Here is a 16,263-nt window from a genome sequence, read left to right as displayed (position 1 = left end):
TCTTTTGCTTCTGCAGCAGCTCAGACGGGCATTGACTGATTTTGATTGTCGAAGTGATTTGATTGATTGACGGAGGTGGGGGATGCAGCACGAGAGAAAGGGAGAGGAATGGAGGGAGAAAAGAGGGAGACCAAACGAGACGAGACGAGAGACGCTCAGTTCATCTTCACGTTCATGTACGATGTTTTCGCAGTTGGCACCAATACGAGGCCAAGAGCCCATCAGCTCGTGGGACTCGGAGGTTTCTGCCAATAATCAACTACTACTACAACTGCCATATTACCGGTCTGAGGAAATCAATCATTTCTGCTTGACGCTGGCTCATTGACTGACCTCAATCTCTTACCACACACCTCCTCTGCCTCTATACACCTACTAATAGAATGGATGCTTGTTCCCTCCTCTGCGCCCCCACACTGGGACGATCAGTGAGGCATGGCCAAATCATCCGATCCAGGGCTGTCCGGCTTAGCTCGCGATGCTCGTCCTCTAACACAGCCGGAGATTCAAACAGCAGTCCCATGCCATTGGATGCTTCATGCTCTCTCTCATGCTTGCTCTGAACCGGGCATTGACTGACTGGCACGATAACTCTCCGTTCAACTCTCCGCCACCTCTCGCTGTAACCCTCTCTCTCTCCATCTCTCTCCTCTTTCATCTTCTCATCCTATCATTTATCATACTCTCCCTCTCTCTTCTGTCATCTTGATTCCTCCCCCTCCCACTTCCTCGCTGGCACTCTCCCGCTATCCTGTCCTCGCCGAGACTCACCGGATAGCCCTCTTGCCCCTCCTCCTCCCCTCATCTGCTCTGATCCTTGCAGCTTCTCTTGAGAAAAAAAAAAAATATCCCCGTCCCAAAGGGCCCGCTGCTGGCCACAATCCACGCCCTGTGGGCAGACGCCATTGGGCCATCCAGCGGTGTATGCAGCATGCAGCATGCACCAGACATGCGCCCAGGGCCGCTTAGTGAGTTCCAGGCCTCTGTGCGGCGATTTCTGAGTACAGCACAGCGACCGACCGTTTTATTGCTTCATTTTCTGGACCGATGGAGCCTCTGGGAGGGCGCTGCCCATGCCATGGCGTCTCTGGAATCCGGAACCCGGATGCTTGGCAGTTGTTTAGTAGCAGCCAGCTAAAATAAGCCGGGTCATTTCTGCTTTTGCTATACCGAGTGATAGATCTCTATCTATCTTAAGATTCGCGGGATACGAGGGCGCTCCAGTCATCTGCTACTACTACTAGTGTTTGGTCTCTCTGGTCACATTCTGTCTAGGCGATTCGACTACATATTACATGAAACCATCCAAACGCCCATGATTGTATGCACCCTGATGGGTGCAAAAGAGGTCGAGAGAGATGGTGGTGAGGCAGAAGCAGGCAGTGAGCCGCCTCCCTACCTAAGGCAAGGTAGTACGACTACCGCAACACCAAGGTTCCCTCTTCTGCACGAGCAACTGACGAGCAGAACGACGCACATACAAAAACGCACATAATGCGCCTCCCACAACCTCCCAACTGCCACTACCAGCCGCTGGTCCTGCTAGCGCCTCTCTCGTTGCTGCACAATGGTGGAGGTGGCGGCTGCAGCAGCGCGCTGGCACAGAGATCCTTGCTCGTGCTATTCCCATGTCCTGCACATGCTGTGGATTTTGACTCTTTGGTCGCTCTTCTGCAAGCTCCTCGTCCTGCCTGTGTCTCAGAGATTGCCGGCAGTCGACGGCCAGGCTACCGATGCAAGAGGTCTTGGGTCTCGTGTCAGATGACTGACTCTGGACGCCAAAATCCAACATCATCCTAGGACTCCAGCTTGGTCCAAAGGAGGCGGGCGTCCCGGGCTGCTGCTAACAACTGTAATTTCGCTGTTCTGTTTTGTTCTGTTCTTGTTGCTCTTCACCACGGTACTACTCAGGCGAAGCACATGGTTCGTCCAGCCACACAGGCACGGCGATTTGCTCTCGTGCCGTCGCCTCTCCAGACCGATTTGTCGAACAAGCAAGTCCAGCGCCGGGCCACGTCGTCATTGGACATTGATGTGCCTCAACCACCCCCATCATTGGCTGCCTTGTTGTCTCCTCGCCCACTGATGCCGGTCTGTTGAGGGAATTCGGCCTTTAACCTTGTAAAGAAAAGAGAAAAAAAGGTGGCATCACGCCGTGGTGAGTACCACACATGGAAGCAGAACAAGGCAGGGTAACCTAGTTTATGCAGGCCGTCGAGCCAGTCCCAATGCATGCTTGCGGTGAAGCGGGAAGAGAAGTAGTAAAGAAAAATTCTTGTTGAGAGTGATACAATGTAATGTACAAGGGGCGAGAGCGGCTCGGATGCGAAAACCTCCAATCCTGGCTCATCGCCAATCCTTCGGTTGTTGGTGATGAGTTGCCGCGCCTTTCGCCTCATTGGCTCGCTCGCCTCTTTTCTGTCGCCGCCACTTGGAACTTATTGGTAGTCTGCGTACGAGGCGCAGATTCGCCGTCCTATCAACAATCATTCCATCCAATCTAGCACGAATCACCGCGTGGATAGTAGACGAGAGGCATATGTATGTACGAGGTAGCGTCGCAGCAGATTCATGCTTCCAAAGTGGTCTGGATTGCTATTAGTTCAAGACTTGGCCATGGCCATCACTGGTCATTTGATCGCCGCCTTTTTGATTAATACATATTGGTCGGCCGTTATGATATTATGTAAAGCTACTGGGTAGGTAGTCAATCTCTTCCTTTCCGTTGGACGGGTGGCCAAGTGTCGTGATGATCCCCCCCGTCCACCAATTTCCCCTCAAAAAGTAATGTAAAAGTAATCCTGTTATAGCCGCTCTGTAGGTAATGCCTTGACCAGTCGTAATTCCTCATTATTCCATAAGTCCTCCTTGTCCAAACGTATTCATGAATCTAACCTCATCTGCCTGCCGATCCAGGGCCTCGCGCATCTGCTCTGCATAGCGCTGTCTCTCCTCCTCTTCGGCCGCTGTGTCCAAGTCCGGCTCCTCATCAAAGTCCTTGGATTGATAGAGTGGCGTCGGCGTGAAGCTAACGAGCCCCAGCCTCTCGCCTGTCCAGAACAAAACATTATCATCATTGGGCCGATCCGGACCCTCTCTCGACTTTGTGGACACGATTTTCCGCGCCAGCTCGCCAGCCGCACTCATTGAGGCGAATAGCGATGGGGCATCGTCGCCCTCGCAGTGGCCAATCCTCAGTCGACGGCACTCTGTCAGACCATCTCTCTCAAACCATTTGATGGAGCCGGCTCCATCTGAGAAGACAATCTTGGTACCGTGGTTGGCCACTGACAGGATGGAGGCAGACGCGGCAGTTTGCCTATTCTTCATGGTGGAATTCTGCATCATCTCGCGACCGACTGGATCTGCAACGGCCTGGGTGAGACCAAAGATCTCGAGGGATCCCTTTGATTTGTATGTTCCCCCCGCAACAAGTGTCCAGCCCTCGCCGTTTGCCTTGGATTTTGTGACCTGCTCTGTGCTGAGCTCGCCGTGCCGTCGTACTTCGCTGTCCAGCGATGAGAACGGGTGAGGCATTGCTGCCATGCTGTTGATCGTAGCCCCCGAGTAGATTGAATCCATAATGACAGGGAACTTGCGTCGATCATAGTGCAGGATGTTTGAAAATCTGCCACCCACGTAAATGTCGTTTGATACTAGGTCCGGTGACCCGCGTAGGGGCAGATGTATTATGCTGACGGGCGTGGGTTGAGAAAGAGACGCGTATGGAAGCAGCGGTGTCGGGTCAAATATTGATTTAAAGATGTCGTTTTGGTCCACCTGCTCTACGGCCGCGTGTGTTACCCTAGCTCTTGCACGGAAATCATGTAAATGAATTCCAAGAGACGTTCCCACCGTTAAAGGAACATCATTTTGAATTTTTGAAAGAGCCGTGATGGACCATTCGAACGATTCGCGGCTTACGACTTCCAGTCGTTCGAGATCGATTTCGATCAAATCTGCGGCTGGCCGTTAGCATCCCGGAAAGTTTGCCTGCCCATTGAGGGGTGTCCTGTTTTACTCACGGCTTTGTACAGCAAAATATGCACGATGTCTATGGTTGTCTACGCTAACGCATTCCGTGACCCCTGTATCAACTCTCTTGGATCGTCGAGTGTTTATGCTTCCAGGACCATCGATGAAAAGAATGTCGGATTTGCTGGTGGCAAGGATAGAGCCGGCCTTGCCCCGTGTTCCTTTGACGTCCCACAAACAGATGGAGCCGTCGTCGAGCGGTGATACAGCAAGCATTGCGCCTACGCCATCGTTTCCGTCGTATGGGTAATAGAGCTCCAATCCACGAGCCTCCATCATGGCCTCGTACCCTCGGTCGCGGATCCGAGGAGTTTGCAGCCAGTTGACACAAGTCGGCCCATTCCGTTGTATATACTCGCTGTACCAGGAGACTCGTTCGTTGGGGAATGTCGGATCCCAGTTTGCCATATCTTGGAGCTCCTGCCATCGCTGACTCCTTCGTTGCGGCTTGCCCGGTTCAATGCTGCTCTTCTCTCCATCTACGATAGTCTTTGGACCATCAGCGCTGGTGCTTCCGGAGGCCTCTAGGTTCCCCAATGCCGTTCCATCTCGGGGCTGGTCTTCGGATTCGCTGGAAGAGAAAAGTCGACGACGGTTCTTCAGGTACTGGTACCACGGCGATTCTTCGAAACAGCGACGCTTCCACAGCTCATCATCGAGACAAAGCTTCTGCAGCTTCCGCGATACAAGCTGCAATCTGGTGATGTGCAAGGGATCCAGATCTGATAACAACAAAGATCGAGTCAGTTGAGCACAGGCCTCGTCGTTTTTTCCCAGTCTACGGAGACGACAAGATAGTGGAGGGGCGAGTGGATCTCTTACAGCTTAGAATCTGGAGCACGATCTCATCTGGAAGCTCGTCCCAACGCGACGACCGACCGGACGAAGCCATGGCAAATGCCTCCGAGGCCAGCCTCAATGTTGCCTACAGGTGGCAGGGAGGGAGAGCAAAAACGCCAGGCTGGCCGAGATGGGCTTTTTGACGTCGCTGATGGGGCCCGAGATGGAACAGAAGAGCCGGAGGTTGGACTGGATGGCAAAGAGGTCGGGCTGGAAGATCTCTCAAGCGTGATTTAACAGGCCCAGGGACCTGCCCGTGCCGTCCTCGCTAGTGTGTAAGAGAGTGACAAACTCCTAGCAACAGGCTCCGTAATATATCGCGTAAGACCAATAGCAAGGGTTCGGTTCCATACCTCGGGGGCCGAGTTAGCAGCGGGCTTGATTGGGGGAACATTTAGAGCTTCGCTGGGGAATGCCTTGTTGGTCAACGGGCGGCTGGGGAACTGATTGGCTCGCACGACGGATAAGGTAAAAGGGGCTGGGCTCCATGTTTTAGCTCAAGTAGAAGCCGTTGTGCTAGGCACTAGCATCAGATCCCAGCTCACGCCATCTGAATGGCATCGGTCCAATGGTAGCACATCGATCAACTACGATCCGGCAGTTGTAGGCATTGCCAACAGGGCATGCAAGATGCAAATGAACATGCCAATTGTTCGTGGTGATGCTTTGTTCCATGTAGGAAGAGAGGGTTCTATCGTAGGGTGTTCTATTTCGACCATCCCTGTACCTCTTTTGAAAAATGGCGATGCCTTGGTCTACCAGACGTGCCCCAATGCAGCGATTGTGTCCGCCAGCCAACTCTGCATATGTACCCAAGCTATCTCTATGATATGGAGAACATTTATCTCTGGTCTGTGTGTCAGCACGGGTCGCCGAATCTTTGGTAAGGCTGAGTCAAAGAGTGCAACGGGTGGTACCAGCAGCCACACCATTACTCCACTCGAAAAATAGCAGTAGCATCATCTTCACGAACGCCTCAATGCAGCCAGAGATTCTTTTTCGAACCAAGCATCATCAATTACAAGATGTAGGCGAGTATTAGGGGTACCTATTGCAATGGCTAGAAGAACTGGATAGACAGTTTTATCTCAATGCTATTCAGCAATAAAAGTCGTCGTCTAATATCTAGATGCCTGACTCAACGGGCTGATCTAAATGCGGGCATCAAAGAAGACGCGTAGCGCGTTGGAAATTCAGACAAACCAAGACAGAAGATCAGTAACATTAGATTCGTCTGTTGTAAACAAACAAGAGTGATTGGGGAAGCAGACCAATTAGGGCTTTTCGCCTGAATTTCTGCCTTGCCCACAACGCTCTCTTCCCTCTGCCAGCTGGCGGGCTCACACTGATTCCCCCCTCCTCGACACCAACCCTCAGGGACTCTTCCTTTCTCCTCCACCCCCAAAACAACTTGACCAATTCATCCATCTCCGCACCCAATTCACTCCGCCTCGTGCTGATAATCCTCATTAAAGAGGCGTGCACGTGATTATAACTCATCTTTCTTTTCCTAATATTGAGCTTCGACTCTGAGTCTTTCTTCCTTCCACCCTTCTTCCATCATCACCACAACTCGATACATGCTAGTGATCTCATCAGGCATCATCAATCATTCTACACTTCACAGATTAGAAGAGCATTTCTATCAAAGCCATCGGCAACTCTTCAAGCTCTTGCACCTACGCCATCTCTAGAGTGGTCCCCAAGTTGCGAGTTGTTTGCCTCCAACTCTCTCCTCTTTTGCAGGCAGAAATCCATCTCAATCATCAATTTCAGAGGCTAGCATCTCAAGGAATGACCAAAGACATCGAGAAAGAATCTCTCTAGAAGTCCTCGGGTCAACTATCTCAACATGCCTAACTTTGGCGAGGTACGCTCCCCTCTTGACCACTCATCTCCGCCATCGCAATACTAACCTCAAAAGTCTACCATCCCAAAATATGGATGGAGTAAGCCGACAATCGTCCAAATCCCTAGGCCTACGGCTTATCAGCAATACGTAGCAAGGAATCAATCTCGAGAGGATCCCTTCGCTGCTTGTGCTAGGAATGAAATTCCGCCCCCTGGTGGCTCCCCTTATGATGACCAGGATACTCAACCCTATGTTCTGGAACATCGGTCCCGCCCCAAATGGAGCATGGGACGCAACCTTACTCATCCTAAGCCGCCTACCAAAGCGGATCGCGATGAAACACGCTCTGAGTGGGAGACTGTCGTTGGCGATGATGAAGGTGACAGCCAAATGGCCAATGCACCGACTGAAGGGGTGACATTGAAGAGTCTGGGTCTCGTCCCTGAGTCTGACGACGGCGCGGATGATGATAATTCCAATGATAGCGATGCCCGAGATGTCAAGGGCAAAGAAAAGAAGCCATCCTTCTCGAGACCTGGTACTCCATTTGATGCATTCGGCTTTTCCAACAGCCCAGACATGCCTGAGCCACGATCTCTTAGAATGGACATGGAGGCGAGCAACCACCCCTCTGTCGTCTACTGCGGACATACTGGATTCGTCAGACAGCCTATCCATGGAGGCCCAAGCCAGAGTGCAGGCCCATCTCGCGCAAGGAATGGACTTGGTGCCTTCCCCATCAACTCCAAAACTTCGAGCGACGAGAGTACAGATCGTTTCATATACGATGGAGAGGCCTACTCGACCTTTTTGCAGCCTTCCAGCACGAGGGAAACCAAAACTTCACAGCGTCGACCTGCAGGCATGTTCGAAGACGAAGGTTTCACTCTACGAACCAAAGTAGAACAAGGACGAAATGACACCACTTTCTACAATCCGACCGCCGTTCAGTCGACCTAGAAGGTCAATGACGAGGTGCGAATTCCCGTTGATAGGGCTCAGAAGACTCGCTATCAACCCTACGTCCAGCATGACTCTGAGGCCGTCGTCGAAGAAGATGATGAGTGCTGGCCACGAGTTTGCAACGACGCTGGCACAGAGGCTGATTGGCAAACTGTCACCACTGGACCAGTTTGCAAGATGCAAAATCAATCTGATCTCAACCTCATCAAGGGTACTGGCAGCAGCCTTGCAGATGTCTCCGATATTATGGAGGAGCAACCCGACCCTGTTGAGTACCGCAGAGCTCCTGGTACAATCTCGCACCAACGCAATCGATCCATCCATCGTGCTGAGGGATTCTTCACCGAAGACCCCGCATGGACTACTCCTCGCATCAGAAATGCTCGTGGAGTTCAAAATGCTGATCGTCGTCGTCAGCAAGTCTTTGGAGAGACTACGCGTCTCGGTGCCCGGAAATTGTCGAATCCTTTTCAGACTCCTCCAGACTGGAAAAATTCACCCCGAGTCATAGAGTTAGACGACAGTCCTGATAAAGATGAGGATAAATATTCGAAGCAAACTGTCCAAGGACGGACGATTCCTCCTCCCCTGACACGTAACGACTCTACCGAGACTGTTTGGCCGGCAGTCCCTCGTCGTAACGAAACGGTGAACGAGTTCGACCAGGCTTTCTGCGAAACTCAAGTTGGTGATTCGACTCTACCCAGTGATGATTCCGCCAACGTGTTCTCTCGTCTGCCGTTCGATTTGATCGACTTGGAAGAAGCTGCCAAGTGCTACGGCTCTCAGAGATACCGAAACGCGGAAGATGCCAATGGGTTCGCTGAGCGGGCAAGACTTGGACCTCTCTGGTCTGGAAGCTCTCCTGAGGCCGGTCCATCCTCGTCTGGTACTTACCGCCTCGGTGGCTCTGGTAATCCTTCTGTGGAACGCCCCTCTACCGCGGTGTTTCGCGATCAAGTGACTCGTGGCCGTCCCACTGGTAAGTTGACCCTTGAGTAAAGAGAAATAAAAGATAATCTTACTAACACTTGGCGGCTCCAGTTGAGTTTGACTTTGTTGACAACACTCCAACCCCATCGTCAGCCATCCTAGGCTCGCTCAGATCGAGATTGTTTAATCCCCGATCAAAGCCAGCTCAAGAAAGCCGTTTTGGACATTTCCGAGCTGCAGCTGCCTTGGGAGCTAAATGCCTTCGAATCAAGGCCCCTCCTCCTGAAACTGAGAATGATCAGGAATGGACTGCCAGAAATGCAACGGGAGGCGTGCTCACCCCCTCTGAGGCCGACTTGATTGAATCCGCCCGAGGAGAAATCATGGAACGTCGCCGATGCCCTGAAGAAACGGAGCGCAAACGCAGAATCTTGTTCATCTGCATCATGGCTTCCTCCATTGTTTTCCCACTCATTGGCCTTCTTGCTTTGATCGGCAGATTCGACTCCACCGTTTGCTGGTATGCTCTCGGCGAGACGCAGGGCTTCAGCAAAGAGCAGCGCGGCATGCTCTTGCAGCAGCTCCTGGTCGAAATTTTCGTCTATACGATTGTCATTACCTTTATGACTCTTCATTTTTCAGGCAAAATCTAAGTGCAGAAACGATCATTTCGGATCTTCCTTTTTCTTTCTTTCGGGCCTCATCTCACAACATACAAAACAATAATCTCAAAAAAAAAAAAAAATCAGGCCATTTTTCACAACATACACGATGATAATGTTGTGCACGCCCTTTCGTTTTTCAGACGTCGTCTCACAGCAGACAAAATGGCAATATCATACTTGTTTCGTTTCTACAGGGCGCATACTATATCAGACAAGATGACTACATGTATCTTGCGCTTTTTCGTTCTTCAGGCCACATTCTACAGCAGACAAGATGGCCGAATTTGAGCTTGCCTTCTCAAGCCGCATCTCATAGGAGACACGACGATCATACTATGCTTGCTCTTTTCACAAGCTTCGTCTCACGGCAGACATAGTCATGCAATGCTTGTTCGGTTTTCATTTTCAGGGAAATTGCCATTTTCTTGCTTCCTTTTCTAGGCTAAAGAGGATTTTTGCTTTTTAAATACCGGTGCTTGGTTGGAGGGTAAACAGTTCTGCTCAGGATTCAGGTCATACTTGACGAGATAAGGAGAAAATCTCGAGGAGCCAAACGTTTAGTCAATGTTGTTATGTAGGTAAACCAAATTGATCTCATTTGCACTGACATGGCGGCAATCATTTGTAGGCGTGTACTTGATTGCGAGCGATACGAAGCAATACCACACAAGCGTCACAGAAAGATGCAAGACTCCAGGATTTTACACTTTATTTAGCCATGAGCTAGGACTGAAGTCTTTTCATTTCATGCAGAAGCCCATGGTTTCCATTTCTTTTCGGCACGAAGATCAAGCCCAGAAATCTTCAACGTCATCAGCTCTTACGACGTACTAATATAGATTTCGTTGGCTAACTATTTCTTGCTGCCGCCCGAGGACTGCGAAGTGGAGTTTCCACTAGGCGAAGTGTATGTGGAGCTTCCGGCACCGTTGTTATAGTAGGTGCTTCCATTGGAGTTGGAGTAATAGTAGGAGCCGTCCCTAGTCTTCAAGTCAGACATGGATATCAGTGGCGATCTAGAAGGGATAGACATTACTGGTTGGAATAGTGGTAGGAGTTGGAGTTGGAAGCGCCGCTACCGTAGTCACGAGCGCAATAGTGGTTGCCCTTTGAGAATCTCGTCAGAGAAGAACATTCCGGAAGAAAAACTGGAGCTTTCGGGATTGGGTACCTGACTATTGGTGCCGGAGCTCTTGTAAGTGTAGTCAGGCATGTTGTTGAGTGATTGTAGACAGATCAAGACTAGAATGGGATTGTGGATGGGGAATGGAGGAGGAATGTGGAAAAGAGAGTAAGAAGTTGCGAAGCCATGGCCATGTGGGAAAAGGGCGGTCAGCCTCCTCGGATAAACCACTCTCAGTTCAATCAATAAGCTTCAAGGCAAGTTGCGTTGGTTCAACAATGTGTTGGTTCCTCTGCATAAGGTAAGACATTAGGCCCGAGGCTCGCGCCTTTGTCGAGGAGAGCGGGGTCGAAAGAACATGGAAGCTTCTTAATGCTTTGATGCTGGGGAAGTTCTAGATAGCGGAACCAATTGAGCATTGGATTTGTGCTTGGGAGCAATAATAATTCCATCTGGTGTAAAATTCGACTGAATAGATTTTAAGTTTTTTCATCGCGATTCCGGCTTTCAATCATCGAACTTCCGAGATCACTATCGTTTGGTATTTCAACCAACAGGCCAAGGAGGGAGTGGCCAAGGAAGAAGCTCGGGATTGATAAGCATAAGTTGCCAAGGAGTCTGATGATCAATACCAAGCAGACGTGAATCCCCAGAGACTACCATATGTTAGGAACATAGACGGACAAAGTTGCCTCAAATCAGATGCCCAGTTTTCAAGCTCATCCTTCTAGCTGCGATCCAAGATCGGGGCAGTGTCAAATTAGAAGCCGTCTGGATGTTGTTTTTGGAGGGGCTAAACCCATGATGTCACGCCACACGCCTTTTTGTGTGCAATTGGCCCCTCCATGCCCCATAATTGATTATACAGAGGGAAACTTTGGGCGCGATGTTACAAATCGACTCTTTGATGGCGATTTCAAGGGGAATAGACTCGATGCATAGATTAATACGAAGGATATGAAGTATATAAACTCGCTGTCTGCTGTTTGTCTCGATAGTAATAATTCAGATAATTCAATTCAAACTTGTCTGATCTCAAATCAAACAGCAAAAGTCTTACCGTTCTATACCATATTGCAATACCCTGCACCGCTATCCATACCACACATTCACCATGGTTGTTAAAGTCTTTGTGTATGCATTTCCCCCGCACTAATCAACTCTTGTCGCTTTTTTCAATCTCCATGCTTTGTAGCGCTAACTCGAATGAATTCACAGCACCGGTGCTACTGGTTACATTGGAGGCACAGCCTTTGACTACATTTACAACGCCCACAAGGACAATGAGTACACTCTCCTTGTTCGTAACGAGGCTCGCGCCCAGGCTGTAAAGGCAAAATACCCAACAGCCAAGTTTGTCTACGGCTCTCTTGAGGATGTCGATATCATCGAACAGGCCGCTTCAGAAGCCGACGTTGTTGTCCGTAAGTTATGAGAAACAAAGAAACAATAGTGTTCTATGAGTATTGAGCTCACAATGCAATCTAGACACCGCAGATTCAGCCGACCACATCGCTAGTGCTCAAGCGATTGCCAAAGGCCTGGAGAAGGGCCACACTGCCGAAAGGCCTGGATACTGGCTACACCTTTCCGGAACGGGCATCTTGACCTGGTACGATCTTGTCAACGGCAGAGAAGGACAACCTCCTCTTCCCGAGCAGAAATATCACGACATCAACGACATTGAGCGCATCAAGACTTTGGATGATCGAGCCCCCCACAGACTCATTGACAAGGTTGTCATCGGTGCCAATTCCGATGCTGTCAAGATTGCCATCCTCGGCCCGCCTCTCATCTACGGCAAGGGTTCTGGTGCTGGCAACACGCAGACCATACAGATTCCCACTCTTGTGGACATGACTCTGAACGAGGGATTCGCGCCCGTTGTTGGGGGTGGCAAGAATGAGTGGGATTATGTCCACATTGACGACCTGGGCGAGCTGTTCCTCAAGCTCTTCAACGCCACTCAGGACCCCTCAAAGAACTCCAACCCCGAAATCTTTGGTGCCAATGGCTACTTTTACTGTCCTTCCGGCACGCTGAATTTCACAAAGATTGCCGAGCGGGCTGCGGAGGAAATTAAGAAGCAGGGATACTTGGCAGATGTCCCGCTCAAGAGGGTGACTTTCGCTGAGCAGAAGAAGCTCAAGGGTTTCCAACCGGTAGCGGTATCGCTGGGCCACAACTCCAAGGGCGTGGCTGAGAGAGCCTCCAAGTATCTTGGCTGGGCGCCCAAGGAGAGAATTAGTGTGGAGGATGATGTTGCCGATGTGGTGAGCCAGAGGGCGAAGCAATTGGGATTGTAGAAAGCGTTGAGTGTCTGTTGGGTTGTCTAGAAGGGAACGTGGTAAGGAAGAAGCTTGTCAATTCAAGAGCATGACTTTTTGTTGAGTTGTCTAGAAAGAAACATTGCTTGTAAAGAGGCTTAGAGACTCAAGAGCAAGAGTGTTTGTTTGGTTGTCTAGAAGACAGCACTTAGAGACTCAACAGCATGATATGAGGAATAGACTCAGAACATACATATACTAGATTGTATGCATCTACACCGTATATAAAATCTCGGTAGCATAACTCGGGGTTCTTCATCAACATCTCGCCCCAGCAACGCCGTCAATGGCGAAAAACCACCGCCCCGTGAAAAATTTCCTTGGGCATGGCCCAGTGATTGGCTGCTGACCTTGTACCCTCATCATGTCCCAGATCATTGGTGGCTCAGCCTCTCAAGCGCGAAAGAAAATTTCAACGAGAGCCTTTCCCAAGCAGGTCTAGCGCAATAAGGGACCTACGGTAAAACTTATCGCTTGCCCCACCTTGCATGCACATTTGCTTGCTGTGGAAAAAAAAAAAAAAAGTTCGCAGCAAAAAGTAAAGGCGGCAGAAATTCTTTGGCGGCCGGGCTCTGAAAATTTGGCGGGAAGTATTTCTTGCAAACCAACCCCACGTTTGCTCTCTTTTTTTTCCCTTTCCACCATATCCATCTCCTCCTTCATATCAGCCTTCACGTCAGTTTGAAGGTTCTTTTTTCTTCTTCTTATCCTTCATAACCTTAAAAAAAATGGCGGACGAGGTTTACGACGGTGCCGTCGGCATCGATCTGGGTGAGTTGCACACAAAATTAATTTTTTCGCTTCTCGTCGATATGCCCCTCATCCATGTTGCTGGCAAATCGACGAGCGAATTGCGGGAGCATCAGAGGAAACCCTTCCTCTATTCTCTCTTCAATGCAATCACAAATCATCTATTTAAACCTCGAACTCTTCGAAACTAACATAATCTCTTCTTCAAGGTACCACCTACTCTTGCGTTGCCACCTACGAGGGTAACAATGTCGAGATCATTGCCAACGAGCAGGGTTCCTTCACCACCCCCTCCTTCGTTTCCTTCACGGACAAGGAGCGTCTCATTGGTGAGGCCGCCAAGAACAATGCTGCCATGAACCCCATCAACACCGTCTTCGATGCCAAGTGAGTATACTTTTCTCGCCATCTACAATTACTGCGAGAGTTTGGGGGCTGACAAAAATTTTCACTTCAAGGCGTCTGATCGGCCGTCGCTTCGATGACCCCACCGTCAAGAAGGATATCGAGTCTTGGCCCTTCAAGGTCATTGACGATGCTGGCAACCCCAAGATTGAGGTTGAGTACCTCGGCGAGAAGAAGAGCTTCTCCGCCCAGGAGATCTCCTCCATGGTCCTCCTCAAGGTACGCCTCTTCTCTATATTCGCCCAGTGACATATCTGAGGCAAGAAAATTTTCTGTTGTGGAACCATTTCTAACATACAAAAACTACAGATGAAGGAGATTGCTGAGACCAAGCTCGGCAAGAAGGTTGAGAAGGCTGTCATCACTGTCCCTGCCTACTTCAACGACAACCAGCGTCAGGCTACCAAGGATGCTGGTGCCATTGCTGGCCTCAACGTCCTCCGTATCATCAACGAGCCTACCGCTGCTGCTATCGCCTACGGTCTGGGTGCTGGTAAGACTGACAAGGAGCGCAACGTCCTGATCTACGATCTTGGTGGTGGTACTTTCGATGTCTCTCTGCTCAACATCCAGGGTGGTGTCTTCACCGTCAAGGCTACCGCTGGTGACACCCACTTGGGTGGCCAGGACTTTGACACCAACCTGTTGGACCACTGCAAGAAGGAGTTCACTCGCAAGAGCAAGAAGGACCCCAGCAACGACCCCCGTGCTCTCCGAAGACTCCGCACTGCTTGCGAGCGTGCCAAGCGTACCCTCTCCAGCGGTGCCCAGGCCACCATTGAGATTGACTCTCTCTTCGAGGGTGAGGACTTCACCATGACCATCACCCGTGCTCGTTTCGAGGAGCTCAACGCCAAGGCCTTTGCCGGCACTCTCGAGCCTGTTGCCCAGGTCCTCAAGGATGCCGCTATCGACAAGAGCGCCGTCGAGGAGATTGTCCTGGTCGGTGGTTCTACCCGTATCCCCAAGATCCAGAAGCTTCTGTCCGAGTTCTTCGACGGCAAGAAGCTCGAGAAGAGCATTAACCCCGATGAGGCCGTTGCCTACGGTGCTGCCGTCCAGGCCGGTATCCTCTCCGGAAAGGCCACCTCCGCCGAGACCGCCGACCTCCTCCTGCTCGACGTTGTTCCCCTGTCCCTGGGTGTCGCCATGGAGGGTAACATCTTCGCTCCCGTCGTTCCCCGTGGACAAACCGTGCCCACCCTTAAAAAGTAGTAAAATCCTTCCTTGTGTTCGTTGTTTCTGATTGCTAACATTCAATAGGCGAACTTTCACCACCGTTGCCGACAACCAGCAGACCGTTCAGTTCCCCGTCTACCAGGGTGAGCGTGTCAACTGCGAGGACAACACCTCTCTGGGAGAGTTCACTCTTGCTCCTATCCCTCCTATGCGCGCTGGCGAGGCTGTCCTTGAGGTCGTCTTCGAGGTTGACGCCAACGGTATTCTCAAGGTCACCGCCACTGAGAAGTCCTCTGGCCGCAGTGCCAACATCACCATCTCCAACTCTGTCGGCAAGCTGTCTACCGGCGAGATTGAGAAGATGATCAGCGATGCTGAGGCTTTCAAGTCCAACGATGAGGCTTTCAGCAAGCGCTTCGAGGCTAAGCAGCAGCTCGAGTCCTACATTGGCCGTGTTGAGGAGATCGTCTCTGACCCTACCCTGTCCCTCAAGCTCAAGCGTGGCCAGAAGGAGAAGATTGAGTCCACCATCAGCGACGCCATGGCCGCTCTCGAGCTTGGCGACAGCACCGCTGAGGACCTGAAGAAGCAGGAGCTCGCCCTCAAGCGCCTTGTCACCAAGGCCATGTCCTCCCGATAAATGCATCAATCGGCGAGTGATGATGGGATAAAAAAGCGGGATGAAGTGGGATTCCGGGAGTTGGGTGTGGAAAACAAAAAATTTGGGCGACTGGTAGCATAAGAATCGCTCACTGGTCCTTAGCGCCTTGGGAAGAGCGCTATCATGGGAGGAATATCAACCTCCTATTTCCTTGTTTCATATTTTTCTCCAAATCTGTGTCCATTCAATTGAGAAGATACCGAGGCATCTGAAGAGTTTTTTTTTGCATTTTCACTCTCCTCGACTTCTTGCATGGGTGCAATAATGACATGCCAAAATAGCTGGGGGGTTCATGAAAAGAATGACGACGATGCTGCTGCACATTGGGAGGAACCCATTTGTGTGAGGCACGAACGATATGTGGACTACGCATAGACTCGGTAGAATGGAAAATACGGATTAAAACCGTTAAACTTGATTAATTGTGCCATCATGCTTTTTCCGTGACGCTGTCTTTTGTGTAATCGACGCCAGCGAACAGATCCAGCATCGCTATCTAATTGTGATCCAGAGATGTGTTGGCTAACACT

At 50.6% G+C, this 16,263-nt stretch overlaps 4 protein-coding genes across 4 annotated transcripts; 3 read left to right on the top strand and 1 right to left on the bottom strand.

The window, feature by feature from the left end:
- Positions 1-2,850: 2,850 nt before the first annotated feature.
- T069G_03759 (f-box-like domain-containing protein) lies at positions 2,851-4,927 on the bottom strand (the record flags this gene model as incomplete). The annotated part of the gene is made up of 4 exons (XM_056170969.1): positions 2,851-3,959; positions 4,026-4,606; positions 4,649-4,757; positions 4,858-4,927. The coding sequence occupies 4 exons, from the start codon at positions 4,925-4,927 to the stop codon at positions 2,851-2,853; spliced, it is 1,869 nt and encodes a 622-aa protein (XP_056031861.1).
- Positions 4,928-6,727: 1,800 nt separating this feature from the next.
- T069G_03758 (uncharacterized protein) lies at positions 6,728-9,276 on the top strand (the record flags this gene model as incomplete). The annotated part of the gene is made up of 4 exons (XM_056170968.1): positions 6,728-6,745; positions 6,800-7,627; positions 7,688-8,672; positions 8,735-9,276. 4 exons carry the CDS (start codon positions 6,728-6,730, stop codon positions 9,274-9,276), a joined length of 2,373 nt encoding a protein of 790 aa, XP_056031860.1.
- A 2,249-nt stretch (positions 9,277-11,525) lies between these two features.
- Positions 11,526-12,717, top strand: T069G_03757 (NAD dependent epimerase/dehydratase family domain-containing protein; the record flags this gene model as incomplete). The annotated part of the gene is made up of 3 exons (XM_056170967.1): positions 11,526-11,545; positions 11,630-11,835; positions 11,900-12,717. The coding sequence occupies 3 exons, from the start codon at positions 11,526-11,528 to the stop codon at positions 12,715-12,717; spliced, it is 1,044 nt and encodes a 347-aa protein (XP_056031859.1).
- A 749-nt stretch (positions 12,718-13,466) lies between these two features.
- T069G_03756 (hsp70 protein domain-containing protein) lies at positions 13,467-15,712 on the top strand (the record flags this gene model as incomplete). Its single annotated transcript, XM_056170966.1, has 5 exons — positions 13,467-13,509; positions 13,698-13,875; positions 13,947-14,112; positions 14,203-15,104; positions 15,157-15,712. 5 exons carry the CDS (start codon positions 13,467-13,469, stop codon positions 15,710-15,712), a joined length of 1,845 nt encoding a protein of 614 aa, XP_056031858.1.
- Positions 15,713-16,263: the final 551 nt, after the last annotated feature.

Source organism: Trichoderma breve, chromosome 2 (assembly GCF_028502605.1).
Source record: "Trichoderma breve strain T069 chromosome 2, whole genome shotgun sequence".
Taxonomy (NCBI): domain Eukaryota; kingdom Fungi; phylum Ascomycota; class Sordariomycetes; order Hypocreales; family Hypocreaceae; genus Trichoderma; species Trichoderma breve.
This window is presented reverse-complemented; position numbering and strand designations above follow the sequence as displayed.